This window comes from Capricornis sumatraensis, chromosome 2, assembly GCF_032405125.1.
Source record: "Capricornis sumatraensis isolate serow.1 chromosome 2, serow.2, whole genome shotgun sequence".
Classification (NCBI taxonomy): domain Eukaryota; kingdom Metazoa; phylum Chordata; class Mammalia; order Artiodactyla; family Bovidae; genus Capricornis; species Capricornis sumatraensis.
In genome coordinates this window covers 92,196,912-92,224,318 of record NC_091070.1, presented here as the reverse complement: position 1 = coordinate 92,224,318, position 27,407 = coordinate 92,196,912, and the positions used below count along the sequence as shown (strand labels likewise).

General features: G+C 43.7%; 1 protein-coding gene across 9 annotated transcripts in view; it reads left to right on the top strand.

Moving 5' to 3' along the window:
- The window catches only part of PDE8B (phosphodiesterase 8B), a 223,023-nt gene that overhangs the window by 93,574 nt on the left and 102,042 nt on the right, over window positions 1–27,407 (top strand). For 6 of the 9 annotated variants that reach the window (XM_068965373.1, XM_068965370.1, XM_068965372.1 and 3 more), the window contains exon 2: window positions 18,059–18,118. The exons of 1 other annotated variant lie outside the window; for it this stretch is intronic. In XM_068965373.1, coding sequence (XP_068821474.1) covers window positions 18,059–18,118 — 60 coding nt within the window. The remainder of the gene's footprint in view (window positions 1–18,058; window positions 18,119–27,407) is intronic. 2 more of the 9 variants (XM_068965374.1, XM_068965367.1) reach the window with 1 other exon arrangement.

The window sequence follows — 27,407 nt, the reverse complement described above, 5'->3', positions numbered from 1 at the left end:
CTGAAAAATTCTCAGCCATTTCCTCTTCAAATATCATTTCTGCCCCATTCTCTTTCCAGCCCTGCTGGGGTTGAAATTACATATACGTGACACCTTTTCTCTGTGTATCAGATGGTTCATATACTCCACACAGTTTTCCATCCTTTTGTCTCTCTGTGCCTTAACCTGGATCTTGTCTTCTGACATTTATTTTAATTCTTTCTCCATTGTGTCTCACAGTCTTATAAACCCACCCATTTGTGACTATTTTTAATTATTATATTTTTAGTACATTAATGAAAAATGAAGTTTTCCGTTTCTTTTTTTATAATTTTTGGTTCTGTACCAAAATTTTACATCTTGTCTCTTTATTCTTTGAACATATTAACCATGGTTATCTTAAAGTCTGTGTATGATAACTCCATTATCTGGATTTTCTATGTGTAAACTTAATTATTGTCTCCCTTTAGTCAATCTTATTTTCATTGTAACCCAGTTATTTTTTATTGTATGTTGAACATTATATTTGAGCAGTTTTAGAGATAAATTGAGACTCTAGATGATGGCATATTCCTTCAGATAGAATATTCTCTTGCTTTTAGATTGTAGCTGGACAAGGAAGAGATGATAATACTTCAGTCACTGATAGAGATGATTCAAAGAAAGATGTCATTCCGTATGAAGGCTATTCTGTTTCCAGGTCAATCCTATTTTTGTAGGTTGTAGCTCACTGAAACGTCATAGGTTTCAGAGCTGCTCAACTGAAAACCTAGGGTGTTTACCAAGATCCTTACTCCCTAGTGGGCCCCAAGCTTCCAGTTTTGTCCTTCCACTTCTGTGAGATGTATAGAAGCTCTGCTCAGCTTGTCATCTGCTGCTTTTGAGTTGTCAATGGCCTTGAGCGGATGTGCGCACCAAAAGCCATGTTCTTGCTTCTCACCTTTCTTTCTCTCCCATATCTTGACCTGACAATGTCTCACTGCCTTGTGATCACACTAATGCTTTCTAATGGATGTTTTTTATTTTTTATTTTTTATATTTATTTATTTTTTTTTTACATTTAAATATTTCTTTTTTTTAATTTTTTTAATTAAAAAAAATATTCTTCCCAAATTTTCTAGTTATTCTTATAAAAGGGTTGATTCAAAAAAAAAAAAAAACTGTGGTTTACAGAGGATAAAATAAGTTGCTCAGGGACATACAGGCCCTGGAAGTGAGATTGTCCTTGAAATATTTTTAAATAGGAGACACAAGACCAAAGAAATCCGGGGTTTCAAGCAGCCTACATCTCCAACCATCATCAACAGGGTATGTCTGTGGATAGGTATTAGAAGCTATGCGTTTACCTGTCGTGTCATAAAACTGGTTACCCAGAATAATAGTACGTCTGTCCATCATCACACAGCTTGTTAATGTATAAGTTGGGACAGAATACAGATCTTGGATCTTCAGTCAGTTTTCTCCTACTGCACCTTGATGCCTTCTATTATTTTTCATTATTACTCAAGGACCCAGACCTCTGTCTCTGCTTTAGTAAGACATCATAGTGGTCCAGGAAGATCCTTCTAGTTTATGGAAGTTGTCCTTGATTTACCTAACCATATACAAGAGTCTAGAGAAGGAAATGGCAACTCACTCCAGTATTCTTGCCTGGAAAGTCCCATGGACAGAGGGGCCCGGTAGGCTACAGTCCATGAGGTTGCCAAAAAGTTGGACACGAGTTAGCAACATACAAGAGTGATCTCTTGCCCCTTCCTCCTGCTCTCCCTCACTGCTTTAGTCTCTCGCATTGCCACTTTTATCTTGTCTTTGACTAACAGGTAAGTCCACACTGAAAGACACACCTTCTAATAGAGGGGCTACAGAGACTGCTTAATTAGTTTGGTCTCCTTTTGTGGCTAAATATATTATGTTAGATTCTGAAGGAGGCTTTGGAGAATAAGATATAGAGGAAAATGATAAAATGAGGCGTTTGAGGAATTTGTAAACTCTTGATTAGCCTCTTTATTTAAAAATAACTCACAATCTCAGAATTTCTAACAAAGGCTTTTAACTTTTCTGGTTTAGCTGCCATTCTCTCAAGCACATGGTATATATTTACAGGTCTTATGTTAAATTATAAGCAGAATTGTGAGGTAGGGAACAGGAGATAAAGTTAACCACAAGTTAATGTATTCCACTATCTTCTCTTTAAAAGGCTTGCAAATGTGGTGTTCTGTGCTTCTGTTTTTGATGGGAGAGCATTTTGGTGGTTACCGTGAAACAGTGGGGGCAGAGTGGAAGTATCATTAGCCTGGCAACTTGAAGACTTTGATTTTATTCCACTATGACATCTTATTTGAGTACAGCCTTGAATATAGCAGTACCCTCTTAGGCCTTACTTGGTGATCTATAAAATGAAAGGGCTAAAGAAGATGACCCCTTGGAAGCATTCCAGTTCCCAAATTGTTGGAAATCATCCTTCACCATGAGGTCAATGCCTTGAAGACTTGGTTGTAATAATGAAAGTGAAAATGTAAAGCAGTCCTTGGTTTTCTGTGATACTGGGGGGAAGAAAGGTGGTAAAGTTACCTGATACAGAAGTTGACATTTGTGTTTTCATGTCAGTATGTCAGATATTTTAGGACTACATTTTGATGCAAGATAAAGAAAGGGCTTATGTTATGGTGATCCAGTTTATTAAGTTAGATTACAAAAGTTTGGTTTCTGGCTTACTGTGGGGATTAGTAAGGGTTTTTCCAAAAGAATGAATGAGAGATCAGCATAATAATATGTATCGTTTATCAACTGCCTGATGTGCCAAGCCCTGGAGGTGCACCATGAATGACGCACAGCCAGCATCAGCCTCCCCGAGGGGCATGTCTTATTACCTCTTGTTACACATGGGGAAAAGGAATTCCAGGCTTGGTTTTACATTCAAAACCGAACCAACATTGGCAGCTTTCGCTCTCCAGCAGCCTGCATTTTGTGCCAAGCAGCAGAGTAATCTTCATTTACCAAGGGCTTTTTCAGCTTTTTAATGATGTATTAAATTAAACACCCACTCACCAAATATCTGTGAATCTTGGTTGTGGCAGATGGGTTTGGGTGTTGGGTGCTGGATGCATCCTGTTACAACTGATCATTTACTGTTTCTCGGACTGGTTGGATGGAGTTGCCATTTGTCTCCTAGGGTCCTCTTGCCCCCAGCGGTTTGTGGTGATGGTGACAAAATTATTACATGATAAATACAGGCACACCTCTGAGATATTGTGGATTCCTGTCCAGATCACTGCAATAAAAAAAATACTGCAATAATGGGAGTCACTCGAATTTATTTCTTTCCCAGTGCCGGATTACTATAGTCTGCTAAGTTATGACTTTAAAATCAAAATACATAACTTATTCAAAAATACTTTATTGCTTAAAAAAAAAGTAGTAATCATTAACTGACAATGCACAGGGTTAGCACAAACCTTCAATTTGTAAAAAAGTGAAGCAAATCAGTATCTGAGAAGCACAGAAAAGTGAAGTGCAATAAAATGAGGTATGCCTGTGCTGTGGTAGAAATATAAGCAGAAGAAAGGGAACAGCAATTTAAAGAGTCTTAAATACATTCCAGGGTTCTAATCATTTAAGGTACTCACACCCGGGAAGGCGCTAGTGGTAAAGAACCCACCTGCCAATGCAGGAGACATAAGAGACACGGGTTCAATCCCTGGGTTGGGAAGATCCCTGAGAGGAGGGCACGCCAACCCACTCCAGGGTTCTTGCCTGGAGAAGCCTCTGGACAGAGGAGCCTGGAGGGGTAGACAGTGCATGTGGTCTCAAGAGCTGGACATGACTTAGCGACTAAACCACCACCAGGATATTTATAGTAATTAATATATTGATTGGCTTAGGGGAGATGACGCTTTTTTAATAGTGACCTCCCATCCGGGAAGGGATATATCATTCCATTTATTTCAGTCTTCTTTGGTGACGCTCAGGTAGTCTGATATGTGAGAGCACAGGTTCTGAAGTCAAGGAGTTCAAGTTCAAATCCAAATTGAACCATGTATTAACTTGCATGGTGATGAGCAGTTGTTTTTCCCAGTGACTGTAATATCTTGGGTGGTCAGCAGTTGTTGAAGAAATGTTTCTTTTGCCAGCCAGGGAGAATTAAACATGAGAGAGGGGCAGAGGATGAAGCAGTGAGAAGAGAGAGAGAACTGCCTTTTCTCAGCATTCCTAGCAAAATCCCATGATAGAACTCTGATTGGACCAGACTAAGTCACTTGACCACCTCTAACCAGTCACCATAGCCAAGGAAGCCAAATGCTTAGCCATATTCATATAAATCCACATTTTTTTTTTAAGAACTACTTAGCTCCCCAAACAGGAGTCAGTGGCCCCTGGGAAGAAAGAAGGAGGGGTGGAAGTGGATGTTGGAGAGGCTGTTAAAAGAAACTTTAAAAAGGAACATTGGACTTGATCAAAATGCCGTCTAGGCATCTCTTGAGATGACCATGTATTGATTTTATCTTATTGGTGATGGTGGGTAACATAAATAGATACCCTAATAGTAAGGGTGCTTCCCAGGTGACACTCGTGGTAAAGAACCTGCCACCAGGGCAGGAGACGCAAGAGAGGCGAGTTCGATCTCTGGGTCGGGAAGATCCCCTGGAGGGGAGGGCGTGGCAACCCACTCCAGTATTCATGCCTAGAGATTCCCATGGACAGAGGAGCCTGGTGGGCTACAGTCCATAGGCTCGCAAAGAGTCAGACACGACTGAAGAGACTTAGCAGAGCACAGTGTCAGGGCAGAACAAAACCTGCTTCGCTATGCCCTGCGGAAGGACCAGAGGTTCTGCGAGAACCGCTTGTTTTCCTTCTGCTTCTCTTTATCCGTCTTCACTGCTGTGGGCTTCTCTGTCTCCTCAGCCCTCTGATACTGGTGTCCTCAGAGTTCTGTCTCTGGCCTCCTGCTCTGAGCGGTCACGTGGAAGCTCTCCTCTGAGATTCCTACTCGTGTATACCACAGCCTGACCAGCTGCATGGCCCAGAGACAGCTCCAGCTCCCCACGCCCAGCACAGAACTCATCAGCCCTCAAAGCCTGCTTGGCGTCTTGTATTCCTGACAACTCCAATCAGTCACTCACACCAAAGTCCTTGAACTTCCTCTCTTGACCCTCCCTTACACACACATGTCTCAGCTGATTTTACAATCTGTCGTAGCCTTGAGTCCATCCCCTTCTGTCCACCACCTTGCCCCTAGTGCAGGCACCCATCCCCCTTGTCTGCACAAGTCATTCTCAGACTTTAGTGAGCATCACAGTCACCTGGAGAGCCGGTCAGTTCATGCATTTCTGGGCCCACCCCCAGAGTTTCTGACTCAGCAGGTCTGGAGTGGCCTGAGGGGGTCCATTTCTAGTAAGTCCAGGTGAGGCTGCTGCTGGTGGTTCAGGAACAACACTTTGAGAACCACAGGGCTAGATCAATGCAGCAGCTGCTTTCTGGTTTCTGGTCCTCTGGCCTTGATGCCCTTACTCTATCCACACTTCAGCCAGAAAAAAACTAATGTTAATTGCTCAGTCATGTCCACCAGGTCTTTGTGATCCCATGGACTGTAGCCTGCCAGGCTTCTCTGTCCATGGAATTCTCCAGGCAAAAGTACCGGAGTGGGTAGCCATTCCCTTCTCCAAGGGATCTCCCCGACCCAGGGATCGAACCTGGGTCGCCTGCATTACAGGCAGGGTCTTTACCATCTGAGCTACCAGGGAAGTAGCTAAATACTAATCCAACAGTGCTACCCAAAGGGGTTGTAAGTCCAAGTTGCTCACCATGGCAAGGCTGTGAGCTGACTCCTTCCACCCTGGTCAGACTCACCATCCCCTCCCACAGACCCACGATGCCTGTGGTTGCCCATGGGAAGTCCGTTCTTTGCCATTCCTTTTGGTCCTCCATAGGCCTGAAATGCCCCTTCCAAGGTTTTTACCCATCTCATCCTCACGCCACCTTTTTCACTGAGCTCTCCTGTGATTTCCTGGAATTCTGCCTGAATTCCCAGCAGGAGCTTAATGCATCTTGCCTGAGTTCCCATAGCACCCCGCAGGTACCTCTGGCTTATTTCTTATCGCCATTATTGAATTGTTTGCCGAGTGCTGTGCTCTCAGATGAAGGTACTTAATGAGTACCGAGAGGTGAGAGCCCCAGGGCAGAAGGCGCAAGTGGGCAGAGCTTCAGAGCAAGAACAAGAGGGGGCTCTTGAGCTTCCTTTCCTCTGTCAGACAGGAGTGTGTTCTTCAGCCTGGTCTCCAGCCAAGAGAAGAGGGAGATGTGTGGGAATCCAAGATAGGCTGTGAGTTCAGACCACCTTTTTAAAGAAATGTACTTTGGTTGAGTAGAAAATGGTCTTTGGAGACTTATCTTTTGCTGTGCTTGGGAGTTTTCTGGTTTTTCCTCCCCCAGAGAACACATTCATTTTCTGCCCATTTCCCACTCTGGGTTTCTGGGAGGAGGAGGAGAGTGCTGCCCTGGACGCCCTTCCTCAGCTCAGCCACATGCCCATAAAGAGGTCACCCCCACCCACACAGTGTTCCCCTGTTGTCCTCTCTCAATCTTAAAAAGCACTGCTTTTTAAAAAGAAGTAAGGTTGTGGGTGTTGGCATCTTGACTTCTGATGGAAGCCAGCGTGGACCTGTAGGGACCTGCCCCTGCCCTAGACGTGGGTACCTTCATTAGTTAAAGGGAGGAGCGAAGGGCTGGGGGTGGAGGCTGGGGGCGTTTTCAGGATTTGCTCTGCTGGACTTGGGGTCAACTGTTCATATGCTGAGCTCCTAAAAATGTTGAGTTTCTCATCGTATAGTGCTTTACCTAGGATGTGAACTATGCATATGATGAATAACTATTTGGAAATCATTGTTTTTTGCCAACAAAGTAAATTTCTTTCTGAACAAAAGTGGACATTGCCGGGGTCCAGCCCCGGTGGATCCAGCGAATTCGAAGGGTGGACAGCGTTGGCGTGGAAAGACTTGTTTATTTATTAATATAAGATTAGATTAAGAAACTATAGTGTAGTAGGAAGATTAAGTGGAGGAAGAGGGCTGAATAGCTTGGTTTACATGGAAGACCAATAAAATTCCAGACAAGGAATTTGCACCATCTACGTTGGGCCACCGGCGCCTGCTTGAATATCTAAGGGTGCCTCGCCTTAAGCTCCCTTTCACGCGGGTCTTAACAGCCAGGGCAAGTAAGTAGACCTGGCGAGCCTCCGCGCCCCAGGTGGAGATTCAGCCTGAAATTAAAGAGCAGAGAGAGGGAAAGGGAGAGAAGAAGAGAGAGAGAAAGACACGGGGGGGAGCCAGATTCCCAAGAACCCAGACCGAGAGACTAGTTCGAGAAACTGGTCTGAGAAGGTGGTCCGAGAAGCTGGTCCCATCCTTTATTGTTCAGAAGGCCTTTTATACTTTTGATAAAACATGGAGATCAATGGGTAACACAAAATTATGTAGCGTTCGCAACCCAGATTCTTTCCGTATATCATTTTGTATACAAAAGGTCTCAGGTGATTTACATTATCTTCTGGCCAAGAGGCTTGTTAACACTTTTTGGCTCTCTTCCTTAATGAATGTTTATTTTTGTTTCCCCTGAAGTGTTTTTCTTTAATCTGCATCTCCTTAAAGCACTAAAGTTACATCTCTATAGAACAAAGGCTCAGTGGGTTATAACAAAGAAGGTACTTAACTAAAGATCTAATGTTGCTAATACAAGGTCTACTACTTGTTTTTCTATATACCAACTATATCTAAAAATAAAGGATATGAAAATTTGGCAGCAAGCATTGACTCAACAAATGAAACTTTTAGTCAGTCCTATTCTAAAGATTTTGACTCCTCAGAAGCTCCTACATTCCTAGGATGTTTTAAGCTTCCTGTGCCTCCTGCGGTCAGGAGGCCTCAAACAATCACATGCACAGCTGTACGAGTCCTGCAGGCAGGCTAGAAAGCCATCGGAGGGGTTTTTGGATTGAAACACTCTTTCAAATGCAGAAGACTAAAGCCCTGAATTGACTTTTTCCAGAGAATGTCAGAAGAGTGGAAAAGCAGAGCACAAAAACGGGCAGATTTTTGTTGGTGTACATGCTTAGGAATTTCCAGAGGGGTCCCTGAAGTCTGAGCACGCCTTGCGTATGTCAGCTTCCTTCCTCATGACCTTGTCACGGGCGGGATTCCTCACACTGGCTCCCGGCAGGACATTTTGTGGACGGCTTGTCATGAGTTTGTTACCTTTAAGTGGGATTTGTTGATGTGGGATAAGCTTTTAAACAGGAGTCAGCACTCCATGCGGAGAAGGCAATGGCACCCACTCCAGTGTTCTTGCCTGAATCCCAGGGATGGTGGAGCCTGGTGGGCTGCCGTCTATGGGGTCGCACAGAGTCGGACACGACTGAAGCGACTTAGCAGCAGCAGCAGCACTCCATGCAGATCCATCACCCCCAACAACTGTGCAGGCCATGGACTGAGGGTCTGACTGGGATGGTTGATCCAGCATGAGGGGCCCCGACACACCAGAGTCAGGAGAATGGGCATGATTTAGTTCTGGTGGGGTGCCAGAGGTGGCTGAAAATCCAGTTTTGTTTCATGGGCCCTGGGGGGCCTAGTGTGAGAGTCTTCTGGAGCCAAGCAGGGAGGCTGCTGGTTCTTTAAGGTGGTTCTAGCTTTTCAATGATGAAACTGAGGACAGAGGCGGCCTGCATAATTGAAATCCACAGGATATCTCTGAAATGCATATTTAGCAGATGGTTTCTGTTTTCTTGCCATCAAATCTATTTACCAGAACCGCTGACCACGTAGCAGAACTGACTGATTTGAATTCTGTCCTTCCCCAGTTTCCCCCACCTTCATTTAATGTTAAGGAGAAGGCATATAGCAGGATGGAAGGGCCTCAGAAAGGCTTGGGTTTTTCCACAGTCCGAGTAATTGCCTTCTGAACAATCAGAGATCAACGGTCTCTGCTTGTCCTCTGTTACACATGTGATTTTAAATGCTTGAAGTCATCTGGCTATTTCTATTATCAGTAATATCTCTAATAAAAGGAAGGAAGTTGGTTGAGGGATGTCACGTTTTGTGGTTGCCTTAAAATTCCTCTGTTCTCTGAGTCAGGCCCTGAATTTGACCTTTGGAGTCTGGGAATGGTGTTATGTTGACACACAGGCTGGGCCTGGGACGCTGCAGCTGAATTGCTAGCTTAATAAAAAGTCTGGTGCCTTGCTTCTTGCACGGCATGTATGATGCAAAGCCTTTTGATGTAAACATGGTACTGAAGTGTAATTAGGATTTTTTCCCTCTAAGCCCAATTCTCTCTAAGGCTTCATTGTGCTATGCTAGCTCCTTCCTGTCCTCACCATTTCATGAATTGTATTCTAGACCTTTCTCTACACGCCCCACCCAGCTTTTAATGCATAGTCTGTTTCAAACTGAGTTCTGATGGCTGTAGATCAAATGACTCCATTGTTTAACTAATTTCTCTCTTTCATCTGGTATTTCTGGGGAGTGCAGTGGTTTCTCCATCAGACTATGCCGGCCACATTTTCCATGGGTTGTATCTCTTGGCATTTGGGATGCCTTCTGCCTGTATTTTTAAAGTTTCTCTGAAGCACCGTTCCCGTGCTAGCCAGAGGGTGGTTCTGTCCTTGGTCACTGCGGTGTTTTCCAGGCCTGGTGGGATGTATCCTCCTCTCTCCCCTTGCCATGAAGGCTCACTGAGTGTAGTAGCAATTCTTCTTAACAGGAGCCTTGTCCGGAACAGGGACAGTGGAGAACAGACAGGGCAGGGATGGGGATGGCAGAGTCGTAAGACCCAGGGCTGGGGAGCCCATCACTGCATCTAGATATAATTGAACATGTAAATAAGACCATAACCTTCCTTCCACAAAAGGCAGGTATGGGCGTTAGTCTCAAAGCCAGCCCTCAGGTGAGCTGAGAGACCTGACTGGAGCTTGCATTTCTCTAGCTTAAAGGAAACGAGATTGCTGTAGCTGTTACAGGGGATGATGTCCATCGCGAGTGGGCCCTCAGTTCCCTCTTGTCTTACTGTGGCACGGAGCAGTTATTTACCTTGAGCAAGGTCCCCCGAGTTCCAGACCCATTTCCTAGCATTGCATTTTACCAAGTTTCAGGAAAACTCTATCCATATTCTGAAGAATTTTAAATACAGCATCTTGTTTTCCCAAATAAAGACTTTACTAGGGGGAAAAAGTATATGTGTTCTTATTTGCATAGTGACTACTTGCTCAATTAACCCCAAAACAGGCTTTTCCCATAAAATTAAATGTATTTTAAATTTATTTTTTGGTATTTAAGATAGCAACAAACCAGAAAGTATAGTTCAGTAAACACCAATGTACTCAATATTCACTGCTTTAAAAAAAATGAATGATCCATAATACTTGAAGTCCCTGAATATACCTCTTCCCTCACTAGCAGCGCCACTTTTCAACTGGGAATTTAGAACCATTTCTTTGTCCTGTTACACTCGTAAGCTTATACTCAGTATTGTTTTAAATATTTTAAAATCTTAAGCAGGATTCTGTGGTCTGTATTCTTCTATGACATTTTTTTACTTGATATTTGTGAGATCCCTTCATTTTGAATGGGTAGCGTTAGCTGTTTCATTTTCACTGTCATATAATTTCCAGTGTATGAATATTTCTCAACAGAAGTTTTTTGGTGATGGATGTTAATGAATGTGGATTAGGCTGTTTCCAAAAACTGGTTCTAAATCTGCTCCAAATGTTCTTGCAAGTGTCCTTCATCGAGCCTAGAGATCCATTCATGTAGTAGGTGGGTGATAGGTCACGTGTTAGCTTCACCTTTACTAGAAATCTCCAGAATGTTTTTCAGAGTGGCTGAACCATTTTACTCTCCCGGCAACAATGTTTGAGCTCCTGTGGGTCTCCTTCTTGCCATTGCTCGACAGTGTTTGACTTCTTAAATCTACTGTTCTGTTGATCAAAACAACAGCTGATTGTGACATGGTTATCTCATTGTAGTTTGAAATTTTTGTTTTCCTAATTACTAAATGTTGAGTGTCTCTTCATACTTGTATTTCCTGTTTTGTGCCTTTCTGTTTCAAATCTTTTGCCCAGCTTTCTTTCTGTTTGTGTTTTTATTGTTTTTAAGGATTTTGTTATGTTCCAGTTACTAATACTTGTTGGTTTCCTATATTGTAGATGTCATTTCTCAAATTGCTGCTGCTGCTAAGTCGCTTCAGTCGTGTCCGACTCTGTGCGACCCCATGGACGGAGGAGCCTGGTGGGCTGCCGTCCATGGGGTCACTCCAAGTTGGGCACAACTGAGCGACTTCACTTTCACTTTTCACTTTCCTGCATTGGGGAAGGAAATGGCAACCCACTCCAGTGTTCTTGCCTGGAGAATCCCAGGGACAGAGGAGCCTGGTGGACTGCAGTCCATGCGGGTCGCACAGAGTTGGACACGACTGAAGCGACTTCTCAAACTAGCACCTCTCTTTTTTTCTGTTTTATTAAAGTTTTTTGCTTTTACTTTTGGTGAATAGGAGGTTAAAATTTTAAAGCCAGATGGATCTTTTCTTTTATGGCTGTATATTTTGATAGTAGACATTTGTATGTCTGTATTTTTGTGATAAAACCTTACACTGCCAAATTAATATTCCAAACAGCAGAGCATTAAGTACAAAGTTGGTAGATCTGTCACTGACTGTGAGTATCTCATGACTATGAGTAATCTTCCATATATATAGTGTGTGTGTGTGTAACAAAAAAAGACTATGACATTTTTTAAATTTTGATTCTAATTTAGGGATCCTGTTGGTGTTTAGTCACTAAGTCGTGTCCAACCGTTTACAGCCCTGTGGACTGTAGCCCACCAGGATCCCCTGTCCGTGGGATTTCCCAGGCAAGAATACTGTAGTGGGCTGCCATTTCCTTCTCCAGGGGATCTTCCTGACCCAGGGATCGAACCCGCATCTGCTGCCTGACAGGTGGATTCTTTACCACGGAGCCACCAGAAATGTCCAGGGATACTGTTAGGGTGGCAGAATCATCAAACATGAAGGACTGTATCTTCGTCTTACCTAAGTGGTCATCTTGTATTTTTGGAGTGGGTTATCTGGAAAAAACCCTGTGGGTGTCTGGGTTCAAGCATGATGGCTGAGTCCAGGCAGACTTTGGTGCCTTCTGCCAGCTAAGTACTCCGTTGATATCTGTTGCATAATGAATATGTAAGAGCATCTGAAGTTAACAACAGATGTGTCTGCTTGGAAGAATAGACTAGTGGTTCTCAAATCTGGTTGCCATGGAGATTAATGCACGGGCCCCATCCACGCATGGGGAGATGCTAAGTCTCTTGGTTTGAAGTAGGACCCAGGCACTAATATATTTTAAAAGTTCTTCAGATACTTCTACTAGGAAGTCCAGGTTGAGAACTTCAGGTCAGAGAATTGGAGGCAGAAAGGGCAAGGGAGGGCTGAGACCACCTACTGGACTCAGAAAGGTCCACAAGGCAGTGGAACGTGGCTCGAATCAAAGCACAGTGAAGGCTGGAGGTTGGCGTGAGGTCAGGCTGATCATCCGGGCCTGTGGCTGAAAAGAGACAGAAGGAGCAAAGAAGCATTCTAGATGTTTGGAGGACAGTGGGCCAGGGAAGGGAGGTAGGACAAGCCAGGGGTTCCCAGGCTGGGGCAGGGCTGGGCCTGTGGACCCTGCAGTGCTGGTGCCTTTCTGACCAGAAGCCAGAGGGCAGGCCTCGGTTCATTTAAAAGGCACGAGTCAAATACAACCTTTGGCTTCCCATGGGTCAGAGGAGTAAAGAAAGACGTTTGGCCTGGGAATGGAGTGAAGACAGGGCTTCCCTTCTAGTTCAGTTCAGTTCAGTTGCTCAGCTATATTAGACTCTTTGCGACCCCATGGACTGCAGCACGCCAGGCCTCCCTGTCCATCGCCAACTCCCTGAATTTTCTCAAACTCATGTCCATCGTGTAGGTGATGTCATCCAACTATCTCATCCTCTGTTGTCCCCTTCTCCTCCTGCCTTCAGTCTTTCCCAGCATCAGGGTCTTTTCCAATGAGTCAGCTCTTCGCATCAGGTGGCCAAAGTATTGGAGCTTCAGCTCCAGCATCGGTCCTTCCAGTGAATATTCAGGGTTGACTTCCTTTAGGATGGACTAGTTGGATCTCTTTGCAGTCCAAGGGACTCTCAAGAGTCTTCTCCAACACCACAGTTCAAAAGCATCAATTCTTTGGCACTCAGCTTTCTTTATAGTCCAACTCTCACATTCATACAAGACTACTGGAAAAACCATAGCTTTGACTAGATGGACTTTCATTGGCAAAGTAATGTCTCTGCTTTTTAATATGCTGTCTAGGTTGGTCATAACTTTTCTTCCAAGGAGCAAGCGTCTTTTAGTTTCATGTCTGTAGTCACCATCTGCAGTGATTTTGGAGCCCCCAAAAATAAATAAAGAGGACCCCTTTAGAGATGTAAATACTATTTTAAAATTAGAGCCAACAGGGCAGCAGGCAGAATTGATTAAGGGCATTGAAAAGTAAAAATGATCTTTACAATGAAGCCCCCTTTTTGTGAAATGAAGTTGGTTTGGCCCTGAGCTATGTGTGTGTATTCACCTGTGCATGGACACTCAGTCCTGCAGGTGGCGGGGAGGATGGGATTCCCAAGGAGTTGCTGAAGTGGGGAGGATTCAGGCTCTGAGCTTGTTTCGGAAGACAGAAGCTATGGGAAGATCGGTACCCGCCCCAGACAGACACACAACACTCTGCTTTTGCTTCTTCATCCCGGTGGCAGCCCTGTTAGCAGCAGCTCAGGCTCCTGGGGTGTGAGCAGGGAATCACCAGGTGTTGGATCCATCTGCAAAACTGGAACAGAGTCCAGAAACCCATAGGAGAAATATGGGGAGTGCAGTCAGAACTGAGGCTTTACAATGTGGAGCACAATCAAAGAGCAGCGCACTGGGAGTCAGGAAAAATGGAGTCTCAGTCCTGACTCCGTTACTTCAAATCTATGTGATCTTAGGCAGTTTAGGTCAGGGCCACTTATTTATTGAGCACCAGCCTTGACTGAGCACTTTCTAGATGCTGGGGACAAAACTGTGGGAAAAAAAACAATGTCTGTGTCCTTCAAGACACTCACAACCTTTCCCAGGAGAAAGATATTTTAACCGGTAGTAAGATTAGTGCCCTGAAGCACGGGAGGAGCTGAGCAGAGAGTGTTGAGTCTTGCAGGGGTGCAGCTGGGCCTCGACGGCCTCCCGGGAGTTGGGGGCACGTGAGTGGCCCCTGAGCAGGCGTCAGCGGAGCAGATGTGGGAAGAAGGCCTTTCCAGGTCAACCATTTGGCCTGAATTCTCTCCTCCTCCTTGTTGGAGGGGAGCTCTAAAATCAGAATCCAAATTCTTTAACACTATTCCTGAAGCTGCCGAGAACTGTGGATGCCCGTGGCAGAGTGTGTGCTATGGTGACGGCCCGGCCACGTGAATGGCCTTGATTTCTTCCCAGACTCATTCTCTCGTCTGTTTGCCCTGCACCAGCTGGTTTTCTTCCTGGGAGTTCCCTCTCCTTTGAAATGAGTCCAAGCTGTGTGGGGACTGGGGGTAATTTTTTTTTTCTTAATCATTGTGGTACATTTTCCCCATTTGTTTTCACTGCTGACACTGTTTCCTACTCATAGCAGTGTCTTTGTTTCGTGTTTGCTAAATCTCTGTTCTTGACTATCCAGAAAGTGGGAAAACCAAACTTTTCTTTTTTCCTCCCAATTCATACATCTGATCCTGGTAATTCTCCCCTCAAAGCCTGCTGTGTGGTTGGTGCCTACAGAATCAAAAGGGATTTCCTTTCCAAAATCCTTTTAAGGATCTGACCCCAACATAGTCTTCCCCGTCACGCTCTGAAATCCAGTTTCTCTAGACCCGTGTCGTCTTCCCCACAAGCATCTTTGCATTCTTGCTTCTGTGCCTGCTTTCGGTGTTCCCGTGTCTGGAATTTCCTCTCCCAGCCCTGGTCTCTTCTTCCCATCCATGACCCACTTGTTTCCATCCTTCTTCGATCTTCGCTGTTGTCATTCCGTTGCTCAGTCATGTCCGAGTCTTTGCGACCCCATGGAGTGCAGCACGCCGGGCTCCCCTGTCCCTCACCAACTCCCGGAGCTTGCTCAAACTCATCTCCATCAAGTCAGTGATGCCATCCAACCATGTCATCCTCTGTCATCCACTTCTCCTGCCCTCAATCTTTCCCAGCATCAGAGTCTTTGGTCTCCCTAACCTTCAAAGCCAGAAAGATGATCTCGTTTCTCTCAACCTCAAAGCCTGAGGCGCAGTGTCTACCAATCAGAATTCTGTATCTCACCAAACTTTCCAACAAAAGCCAATGATAGAAATGGGCACATCAGCCAAGTCTGAAAGAGTGTCTCTCTCACAGACTCTCTCAGAATGAAAAGGCATACTCCCAGTTGCATGTTCAGGGACCTAGGTTACTGGCTTGATTTCAGCCAAGATGAAAGTATTTACATCATAGAATCAGCAAATGCTAAAAAATAGGACTTTTCTATTTTCCTGAAGAGCCAACTCATCTGAGTGTGAACTGGTGACCCTGCTACGTGTCTACACGTATGTGTGTAGGTGACCGTGCGCTCGCGTGTGCACACGCGTATTTGACACACTGTTAATATTGGACTATTAGGAGTGCACCATTGGCCAGCAGAGCTTCCTCGTGAGGCAGAGGGGAGAGCGTGTGGTTGAGGTGGCTAGGAAGTGTGTCTCTCCTCTCCTCCTCTCCTCTTCAGAGCTGGAATTGTAATACCCATGACCCCACCTCCTTCTTGCTTCTGTGTCCTTGGCAAATGTGGTGACTTCCTGGAATCAGAGCTAATATGCTAACTGAGGATCTGTGTATCTGCAGTTGCTTACAGTTCAATCTCTGAAGTAGAGAATCTTGGCTCGGCTACACAGACATTGGCTACAGACGCAGAGGCCTCCAGGCTGGTGCCAAGGGCGACCTGTGTTCCCAGGGAGGCGGCCCAGGGACGTGGGGCTGGGGGTGGGGCTGGGTGGAGATGGGAGAGAGACGCCTTGGAGCTCAGCAATGCTGCCAGGCCTCTGCCAGGCTCGGCCTCAGATGCCAGCCTCCAGCCAACCTGGGTTAGGTAGAGGTTACCATGCTGGATGCAGGCAGGGAACTCTTGTGGCTCTGGAGAAAGCTGGAGGGCCTTTCCTATCTGACAGCAAGAAAAAGATCTTCTAAGTTGAGGGTTGCTCCTGAATCTCCGTGCAGTTGCTCAGTGGCCGTGGCCTGCCTCTTGCCAAGGTCGCTCACATGAAAGGGCTCAGCTCAGGGCTGGGGCCATGGGGCTCCCAAAGTCATCACGTGCTTTCCTGGCAGAGTTGAAGATGGCCCATTTAATGACCTCATGCCCATCTTGGTTCCTTCAGAGTATGTAGGCGTGTGTGCATTTAGGGGACAGTCTCTGCTCTTCCCTCAATCCCTTAGCCTTCCAATGTGAGTCACTTTATTTTATTCCTTTTAAACTCTTGTTGATTTCTCACTTTATCTATCTTCCGTCCCTGGGTGTCCCTCTTCAGGGCCAGTTTTGCTGGAACAACCACAGGAGGCCTTGTTGGGAGGGGGGTTCCTGTGTGTGGTAGAGGCAGTCTACCCAGCAGACATCACAGAGAGTGCAGAGATAGCTTAGGTTATCAATCAGATCTATCTGTCTGTACCAAGCTGGTTTCACTTCTTAATCATTAACTTTTTAGTAGGATTCTGGCAGTTGCACTATTTTTGAAGAGGCGTGTCTCTTTTAGACCAAAAACAAGCAAAACTGCTCTCAGGGTGAAGCTGCATAGGGGGCCAGAGTCCCAGTGATGCAGGAAGCCTGGTGACACTCCTCTTCCAGTCGATTCTGGGGCTGCACACGCATGCTGGGCCCGGGTATCAGTATAGATACCTTGCAGGATGTAGCTCTGCCTCAGTTCAGTTCAGTCACTCGACCATGTCCGACTCTTCGCGACCCCATGGACTGCAGAATGTTGGCAGTTCATGGTCAGGCGTTGGAGAAGATTCACACCATGCCCACCGAAAGTTAAAGGGCAAGAAAGGGAGGTATTTAGTCTTCAAAGTCTAATTTAAAGAAAGTTCTGCCTTGTCGTTTACCTGATAAAGCCTCCTCTGACCCTCGGGTCCCTGTGATGACTCCTGTGAACTCTGAAGGTGTCCCATCCGACTCACGGGGGCCAAGCTAGTGTGTTGATTGCAGGAAAAGCTGCCAAGCAGAGGCAGAACACTGCATCCTCTTAGAGAAGAACACATCTGGACCCATGGAGATGAGGCAGAACCTTCAGTCCAGTAGTTTAAAATGAAGATACGTCTCTGCTCTCTGCTTGCAGCCAAAGGCAGTTGTGTGGTGTGGGCCAGTGAGCACCCAGGCTCGTTCCTGGCGTCGTGGGGCAGAGTTCAGCTTCTTGCAGTTGTGGTGTGGGGTCACTCATTTCATTTGAGGAAGTGCAACTGAAATGGATAATTTAGTCATGATCCACACAGATAAGAGTGAGCTGTGTATTCCTTACATTAAAACATGAAGATAAAAAATAAGATCTCAATATGGGAAAAGCTGTTAAAACCATCGAAATGCTTTAGCTTCCACATATGAGAGAAATTTTTACTCTTTAGAAATTTCAGAGGAGTAACAGCCTGGCACCATGTGCAGCATAGTAGGTGCTCAGTAAATAATCCATTTTTTCTCCCATAGAAAGAGTAAGGAATAATAAGTGCTTATTGTAAAAAGCCATACACTTAAAAGAAAAATAACCTGAAATCCCACCAGTTAGCATTTGGGGATATATCCTCCCAGACATTTCAAAGCATATAAATGTATGTGTACTTTTACAAAATCAGAACTGTATTGTACAGGATGTTTTAGCAACTGTCTCCATGTCATTAACTTGGATCCTTTTATTTAGCGGCAGAGGAGCATGATATAATATCCAGTGTCAGGAAAAATGTGTCAATTCCTGTATCTTGTGACTCAACACATCTCACGTGCTTTTTTCTTGTTTTTTTTTTTTTTTTTTTTTAGCAGGTTTCTTCTGCGGAGGTACGCATCGGGCCCATGAGATTGACACAGGATCCTATCCAGGTACACCTCTGTTCCTCTTAGGGGCTCGGTTTACAGAGAAGTAGTTATAGGAGCCCCATCTGAGGGGCTCGCCTCATCTACAGCAGATGCCACCCTTGCTCTGAGATGCACACCCAGGCATCCATACATGGGTGTGTGTGTGTGTGTGTGTGTGTGTGTGTGTCTGTGTGCAAACACTTGTTTTTATTAATGTCATACTTGACATATCAGATTGGTTTCTTGAAGAAAACACTACCCCATTTGGAGTATGATATGATAGGTAAATTGATTGCATGGTGGGTTGTAAGGAACTACAATGCTTCACCAAAAAAACGTGTCTATTCTACATGCCGCTCCTGCAGCTGGAAAGAGAAGAAGCCATGAGCGGTAAAGGGCAGGCTTTGCCATGAGCCGCAGCTGGATGGGAACCCTGGATCTGCCCTTTCCAGCTGTGTGACCTTGGATGTATTGCTTCACTTCTCTACCCAGTAAAGAAGTCTGTAACGTGGAGATGGTGATGCCTCCCTCTTAGGAAATTATGAGTTTCCGAAGTTCAGTGAAATAACCATCAAGTGCTTGGGACACTGCCTGGCAGCGGAAGGTGCTCAGGGATGATAACTGTTGTCCTGTGTGTCTTGGGCCAGGCAGCCTACTGGGCTCTTAGACACCAAGGCTACCATCTACAGGGAGAGAAGGGCCTAACTGCGCACTAACTTCCCTCTAACTGACAGCGACTGTGTCCTCCCCACAGCCCCTCCAGCTTCACGGGCACCCTGTGGGAGACAGGTCTGAGAGGGGTGTGTTAGGGCCTCATCTACGTCTGCATCTTCCTGCTAAGGCCTACGTGGGCCACCTTTCTCCTTGTGAAACTGTCGCGTTTTAGCACCCGTTTGTTCTGCGCTCCCGACAAGTAAACATGCAGGAAACATGTAAACAAACCAGTTAACATGTAGATGAAAGTGAAAAACCAACCAGAGAAATGCACTGTTTGATTTATGAGCGATTGGGAAAGAAAACAGCTTAGTGTTTCTTGGAAAAGGAAATGCAAATCTGGGGCAGGGGGAGTGAAACAAGAGATTTAAGTTTGGGAAAACTGGATGAAACAAATTTAGGAGCAGAGAGAGAGGGAGTGAGAATTTATTAAAATAAACATAAGCCCCAACTATTTATATAGAATACAAACAAGTGGAAAATTCCAGTATTCATCCTAGGGGCATGGGACTTTGTAGTCCATTTTGAATAAAGGCAGTGACAAAGGTTCTGATATCAGTATTTATTCCCAAAGTAATATCCACACTCTTTCTTGGAATTCATGTGGTTTCAGATCAGTTAACTTAGTTTACCTTCATTTTTCACCCTGTGCTCTACTGGCAATGAATGCTCATGATAAGGACATCTCATTCTTTTAAAATACTGTGATTTTTGTTATGTTTGTTAAAATGTGAAGTGTTTCAAATACTCATAAAAGTACATGTGTCTCCCCATACCCACTTTTATCAAATATGCAAATTTTACCAAGTATGATAAATTTATTTTATCAAGGATGTCCTATTTGTTTGAGCTCATTTTAGAAACAAGAGATTACAGATACTTTAGAAACTCTATTGTTTCCCTTTGCCCTCCTCTCTCTTCCTTAAAAGTAACCACTGTTTGGAGATTGACTATGATGGATATTTGTGTATGTCTTCTGCATATCTGTGTATCCATTAACACTTTGTTTTGAATAACTTAAATTTTATTTGAAATTGTCATGCAGTAGTCATCATTCTGAAATTTTTTTTTCATCATTTAGTGTGATACCTAAGAATCTGTCACCTAATCTAAGGTAGCAAAGATTTACTCCTTTGTTTTTTTCCAAGAGTTTTGTAATTTTACGAGTTAGCTCTCTGATCCATTTTGACTTAATTTTTGTATATGGTGTGAGGTAGGGCTTCATTCTTTTGCATATGGATGTCTGGTTGTGCAGCAGCATTTGTTAAAAAGAATGTTCCTTCCACCGTGGAGTTGTCTTGGTACCGTTTCCTAAAATCATATGGCTTTAATTGTGAAGGTTTATTTCTGGATTCTCAAGTCTATTTCACTGATATATGTCTGTACACACTGCTTTGATTTCTGTAGCTTTGAAGTGTGAATCCCCTTTCTTATTTTTTAAGATTGTTTTTGCTGAGTCCCTTGCATCTTCCTACCATTTTCAAGACCAACTTGTTAATTTGGGGAGGGGAGGACCAGCTGGGATTTTGATAGTGATTGCAATAAATCTGTAGATCAGTTTGGGGACTATTGCTATATTAACCATTTAGTCTTCTAATCCATTAATATGTTTTTCTGTTTATTTAGATTTTCTTTAATTTTTTCATCACTGTCTTGTAGTTTTTAGTGAATGTGTTTCCTATTTTTGTTATATTTATTCCTGAAATATTTTATTTACTTGGTACTATGGCAAATGGAATTGTTTCCTCACTTTCATTTTGGGTTCATTGTTAATATATAGAAACAAAATTTATTTTTGTATGTTGTTCTTGTACCTTGCAATCTTGCTGAACTTATTAGCTTTTATATTTTTGTGAATTTTTAAAGGTTTTCTATATACAAAATCAAATCATTACTACTTTCTTCCCAATCTGAATGCCTTTTACTATTTGCCTAATGTCCTCTTGAACCTTCAAAACAAGTGTATTTAGTTTTATAAGATACATCCAGATCTGTGTTTAGTTTTATAAGATATATGCAGATCTTTTCTTAAAGCTCTACCATTTTGCACTTCTATAAGCGGTGTGAGTTCTGATTACTCCAAATCCTTGGTAATATATGTCTCAGTCTTCTAATTTCAGCTCATCTACTAGGTGAGTAGCACTGACTTATGGTAACATAATTTGCATTTCTCCATGACTCATAATGTTAGGCCAATTCTTAATTTGCTGCTTGGCCATTTGAAAAATCTTGTATGAATGTTTAGTTAAGTCTTCGGCTCCTTTTTAGTTGGGTTGACTTTTTAAAAATTAGTGCGTTGTGGTAATTCTTTACATATTCTTGTCCAAGTCCTCTGTCAAATTTTGAGAATATTTTCTTCTAAACCCATATCTAGAGTTTCACTATTACTATCATCTTTAATCCCAGGTTGAAGATTACTTGTTTTCTTCTGGGAACTTTGTTGTTAAATTTTAATTTAGATCTATAACTCAAGTTCCCTTTTAGGTATGGTGTAGTAAAGAGGTTAAGGCTCCTTCCCTCTCCATACTGGATGGTGGTGGTGCTTTAGTCGCTAAGTCACGTCCAGCTCTTGGGACCTCGTGGACTGTAGCCCTGCAGGCTCCTCTGTCCAGGGGATTCTCCAGGCAAGAATACTGGAGTGAGAAGCCATTTCCTCCTCCAGGGGATCTTCCCAACCTAGGGATCAAACCTGGGTCTCCTGCATTGCAGACGAATTCTTTACTGACTGAGCCACCCCGGGAAGCCCCATTATTCTAGCTCTATTTGTTGAAATGACTATTCCTTGCTCCACTGAATTATCACTTGATGCCTTTGTTACTGATTCTTTGATACTTGTTGCAACTTGTTTGGCAGCCAGTAAGTAATGTAGCCAGTTATTAAATTTTCCACACAAAACTTTTAAGAAGATATATTCCTGTTTCTGGAAGACAGGCTTCTATATCTGTGAAATTAATTCACCTTTATTAATGATGCTATTCAAACCACTTCTATCTTAACTTTCTGTGTTGTGTCAGTTTCTGTTGTAATGGATATGTCAGTAGCCTCAATATTTTTTAAAATATTTTCTGATGTTTTGAATCTGCCGTGTTAATCTGTATCCAAGTTCTAGATTTGTGTATGTTCTTGATAACTGATGCTTTTATATTTTGTCCCTCTTTAAACTTCTACCTTAATTTATATTTTATTTGTTGGTAATATGGTTTCTTTAGTTAATGTTTTCCTGATATACCTTTTTGTATCTTTTCACTGTCAGTTTTATTTATAACTTTATGTTCAATGTCCCTCTTATACGGAACACATAGTTTTAATTTTCTAAAACCTATTCTGATAAATAACTTTAATAAGTAAGTTTAATCTGGTTATATTGAGTGTGATTACTGACATAATTAGTCTCCTTTTGTATTTTCTATTTTATTCCCCTTTTCCCCTTGTTTCTACTCTTTGTTAAAATGGTTTTCAAAAAATTACCTTTTTACTTTCTCTGTTTTAGAAGGTTTAAGTTAGTCTCCTACTTTAGCGGTTTTCCTTAAATTACTTTTAATATGTTTGCTTAGCAGTCAAATTTTGTAACGAAGTCTCAAGTATACTATATTTCTGTCCTCTGAAGTATGATATAGTCCTTTGCAGTATTTAAATATTCTATAATAGCCTCAGTTGTCTGTAATTTTGGACTTACATTTGGTATGTTGAAGCATAATAAAACATTTTAAATTTGTGCTCATAAGCTGTGAAATATAGTAGCTAAAAAAATTAATGCCACGAATCCATCAGCCAGCATAAGAGGTGGGATGGTTCCAGTGGTACCATGTACCTGCCTGATTCCTGTCCCATGTGTTTGGGCCCTGTGACAGCAGCTAAAAGTAGTCAAGAGTCCCTCTCTGAATGAGGGGCGGAATAATTAAGAAAACTCTTTTTTAAAAAATAAGCTCAACTTAGAACTAAGGATGCTTTTACTCCTGGGTCTCATTCAAGCGTAATTTTAGGCGCTGATCCATCCAGTTCAAGTCCATATGCTCAAGACTCCACAGCAGGTGTTATCCGGAGGAAGGGAGCCACAGGTTGACCCCTGACCGCCCAGGGAGTCTGGCTGGTTTTTCAATTGTCTTTTACATTCTCACTGGAAGGGCAGTGATATCTAATCAAGTGTTCTTGTGCTTCTGATACTGTCATTGCAACCGTCTTAGAAAGGGCCTAGAATCTTAGTTTTTACATTTTATTTCTTGGAGAAAAAAAATACCTGCTCTGTAATTTCACTGCCTTGCTGAAAATGTTAACTGTGTCAGCCGGAGCCCGTAGGACTTGGGAGGAACTTACTTGACAAGCATATTCCAAGATGTGGTTGCTTTGGAGGGTGCATTTCTGAGGTCACTGGGGGGAATTTGCTCCCATGTGGTGGCCAGGCAGTGTGACGTGGGCTGGTGGAGTACTGTCGGGGTGGAGTGGGCAAATGTGCCTTGCAGAGGTGTAGAGGACAGCTCTCCTGGGTGAGTGCCTGTGACTCACGGCAGGGCATGTTTTCCAGTCTTGGCGAAAAAGAAAAGTAGGGGGAATATTATGAGGCAATAGATTTTTATCAACATGATGCCATCTGGAAACCAAGAGGCCCTTCCTTTGTCAATGCCTGGAGCGTATTCACTTTCCAGTGTGTGGAATTATTTCTGTTTAGACTGCTGCCGCCCCCACCCCTCAGACTGAGCCTTGCAGCTGGTCTTGGAAGCAGATCCTGACTGCTGTGACCTGAGCATTCTCCCAGCAAGACAGCAGTTTCCTTTAAAACTTATACTTCCATATTGTGAGGACATGGATCTTATTTTCCCCCCCGGAACCATTATATATTGGAGACTTTATCTGGCAATCCTTTGGCCTTGTGGGCAGCTGGTCTTGACACATTAAGTGATGGAGTGATGGAAACGTTCAGCTTCAGTAACTCCCTGTGGTCAGCGTCTTCTCTCCTGTCTGTCTTGATTGCTGGCACCAGGAGTGTCCTCTACCCAGCCAGTTTCACGGAACCACAGAGTTGTTAGGGATTTTAGTTGTTAGGTTCCAGCATTTCGGGGGTAAAATCAGAGCATGTTACTTATGATTATACAAGCTTGAGGCTCAGGTCAACCACAGTTCAGATCTTGTTAGCTGATGACTTGGGTGTGTCTCTTAACCATTCCATACCTCAGTTCCCACATCTGTAAGTAGGGATGATGCCCACCTCCAAAGAAAGATTTGTGAAAGGGTTACTAAATGAGGTAGTGTATTTAAAGTCCTTTCAGTAGGCTGGCCCTTAAATTCTCATCAAACTATAGCTACTTGAAAAAGCCCTCACTTTGCATAGTTCCAGTATACACAAATTTCAGAGTTTAGTCAACATCAGATAACCAAAAAGATGTATTAGACAAGGTATATGAGCGTCACTTTCCTAGGGACATTTAAGGAAAGCTCCCAAACTGTTTTCTCCAAATGAATCAACCCCACCTATGATCACATTGGCCAGTTGTTCAGTAACCACTTAATACACGTGGTCTACTCTTAGGAGCTCCTTGTTCCCTGGCTTTTGCTTAAAGCCAAACCAAGTGTTCTGGAAATTAGATGTTTAATTGTGGACATTGACAATCCATTTGGAGACATGTAGGCATATCCTTTCTAGAAAGAACACTAATAATGATGAACATGTACACTGTCTGCAAGTTAAGGAAAAGTTAGAGTTTGTTTTTTTCATCTTTTTCATGATTATATCGTTTCATTCTCATTTAACTGTCAAAGACAGCTTATTGCTGTCCTCTGAAAGATAGTTTTTCGGACCTTCTTGATAAAACATGTCATAGGAATGGTTATAATACTTCCAACACAGCCCAGGGACATCAGAAAGATCACTGAAGGAGGAGCTGGGGATTATGGGTCTAGCTCTGCTTTGCTCAGGGAAGTTGCTGCCCTCATCTGTTGAATGGGTGATGGTGGGTCACCCCCAGAGTCCCTTCCTGCCCTGAAAACTCCTGAGAGTCATAGTCCCTGTTCCTGTCATTGCCTCTAGGACACCCCCCAGGTCACCTGCTGTCTGGCTGCTACCCCTCTGCAATCTCTTACACCAGACCCCCGCACTTATTCCCTGGACCCTGCCCTGTGTTATCCATTACTTCGTCAATCGGGCTTGGGTTGAAAGATGATTTAAACTTTGCAATTCCAAAAAATGTAGGTAGAAATCGAGGGAGGCCCAGCCTGACATTTTGAGGTTTTCATTGCTACATTTGAAAAGCCATACCCCAATGGCACAGCAGATAAAAAAATCGGCCTGCAGTGCAGGAGACACAAGAGACATGGGTTCAGTCCCAGGGTCAGGAAGATCCCCTGGAGGAAGGCATGGCAACCCACTTCAGTGTTCTTGCCTGGAGAATCCCCATGGATAGAGGAGCCTGGCAGGGTACGGTCCACGGGGTCACAAAGAGTCAGACATGACTGAGCGACTGAGCACCCAGGACACACAAGTAGCCTTCACTTTGCACAGTTTCAGTATACACAGACTAGGTTTAACTAATGCCTGGTCACAAAGATTGCAGTCACATTGGTGTTTGAACTGTGATAACTGCATCAAGTTGCTACAAACTTTTCTGATAGTCTTCAGTCCACAAGTCATTACATAAATTACAAATGTGCAGCATGATCAGAGACAGATGTGCAGCCTGGACAGTGACAATCTCAAGGCTTGTTTCACAGTCTCTGGTCAAGCAAAGTGTGCCCCTTTATTTCTCTCTGATAACCTACATGACATTACTCAAAAGCTGATGATCGAAAGAGGAAGGTGGCCGCCCGGAATGAAAGCATAGTAAAGAAATGGAAGGTGACAATGCCAGAAGTGAAACGGCAGGGTAAATGGAGCTAGAGGAGAAAGCTGGCTGGCAGGGCTCACAGCGCTGCCAGTGAGATATTCCAGCGTGTAGCCAGGGGATGTTAGTCTCAGCGCAAGTTTATTGAGCTAAGTGAAGAAAGTGGTTGTGATGAAAAGGATGAAATATCACAGATGAAGTGATGCCAACAGGAAACTGCACGTTCATTAAAGGAACTCCGGGACATTTCATGACATTGAAAGTACAGAGGATAAAATGTTGGCAGTTTATCCAGACGTAGGAGTTTATAATTCACCAAGGCATAAGGAGGCTCATATAGTTTATACAGCGGGAAGAAGGCGAGCAAACTACTCAGTAAGCTGGAGAAACTTCAGAGTCTCAGTTTCTAGTGTTTCAAAGAAAGTGCACTGGATAGGTGTTAGTTTTACATGTTTCATTTCCCTGTACACTTATAACCAATGGTAAAGTTTTTGTATGTTTTGACAAAATTTCTGAATGCCATAGAACAGTAGTTGCGACCATTCTTCATTCAGTTTGCTTCGCATGGCCGTTTGTATGGTCTGGCGCTACCGTGCAGAGTGGGCACTGCCTGTGTATGTGTTCCGATCCTGGACAAAACCCAAGCTGGCCAAGACCTGCTCCAGAGGAAGGCGTTTCCTCGTTGTCCCAGGCTTCACCACAGGGTTGCTTTCAGTTCTCTTCTGCTGGGTTTGCAGTCGCGCATGAGGTTGGTGTAACGAAACTGCTTCCTTCTCCCCGTTGTGCTGTGCGTGGACTCTTTCCCTGGAGGCCCTGCCCGCGCTCTGGCTTTGGTTGCTGGCCAGCTGTGCACCCCTCATGCTTATCTGCTTACCTGAACGTGCCCCTGCCTGGGCCCGGGGGTGGACACTGGAGTCTGGCTGTCTCCATCAGCTTCTTCCTCCCAGGTCTTATATCTTATGCGAGAGATCAACAAAAGTATTCTTCAAAGGAATGTTCCACATACTATTTAGAGCAGGTGAGAGTGAGTTTACTTTTACTCTATAAATAAAAAGCAATATCCTTTTTTTAATTTACATTTTTTGCCCACACTGTGCGGCATGTGGGATCTTAGTGCCCTGATCAGGGATTGAACCTGTGCCCTCTGCATTGGAAGGCAGAGGACCGCCAGAGAAGTCCCAAGTTCGGCTATATGCTTTCATTAATTATTTTGTAAAAATCATTTTAAACATAAAAATCATTTAATAATCATCCCTTTAAAAATCACTTTAAGGGATTTGCCTCAATGAATGGTCGGTAAACATTTACACATTGACATGTTTAATAAGAAACTAAATACTGATACATAAAATGATAAGTTTGAAGAGGGACTGTATCACATAAGGTTTTTTAGGGGTTGCATTCTTTGGTTTCATGCATTGGAGAGGGAAATGGCAACCCACTCCAGTATTCTTGCCTGGAGAGTCCCAGGGACGGGGGAGCCTGGTGGGCTGCTGTCTACGGGGTCGCAGAGTTGGCCACGACTGAAGCAACTTAGCAGCAGCAGCAGCAGCATTCTTTGGTTTGGAGTAACAGTTGCCTTTCACAAAATAGTAAATGAATAAGAAATATATTAGTATATTTTTTTTCCCCAGAATCCAAGGAAGAATTGAAAGCCATGATTTAGAAAGGGTGGTAGTCAGCCATTTCTGAGTATTTTGACAGAAGGAATTTGAGGTTCTTCCTTCAATCTCTCTATATTAATGGCCCATGGGTCCTAATTCTCAGCCTCTGTGTCTCTCTGTTCA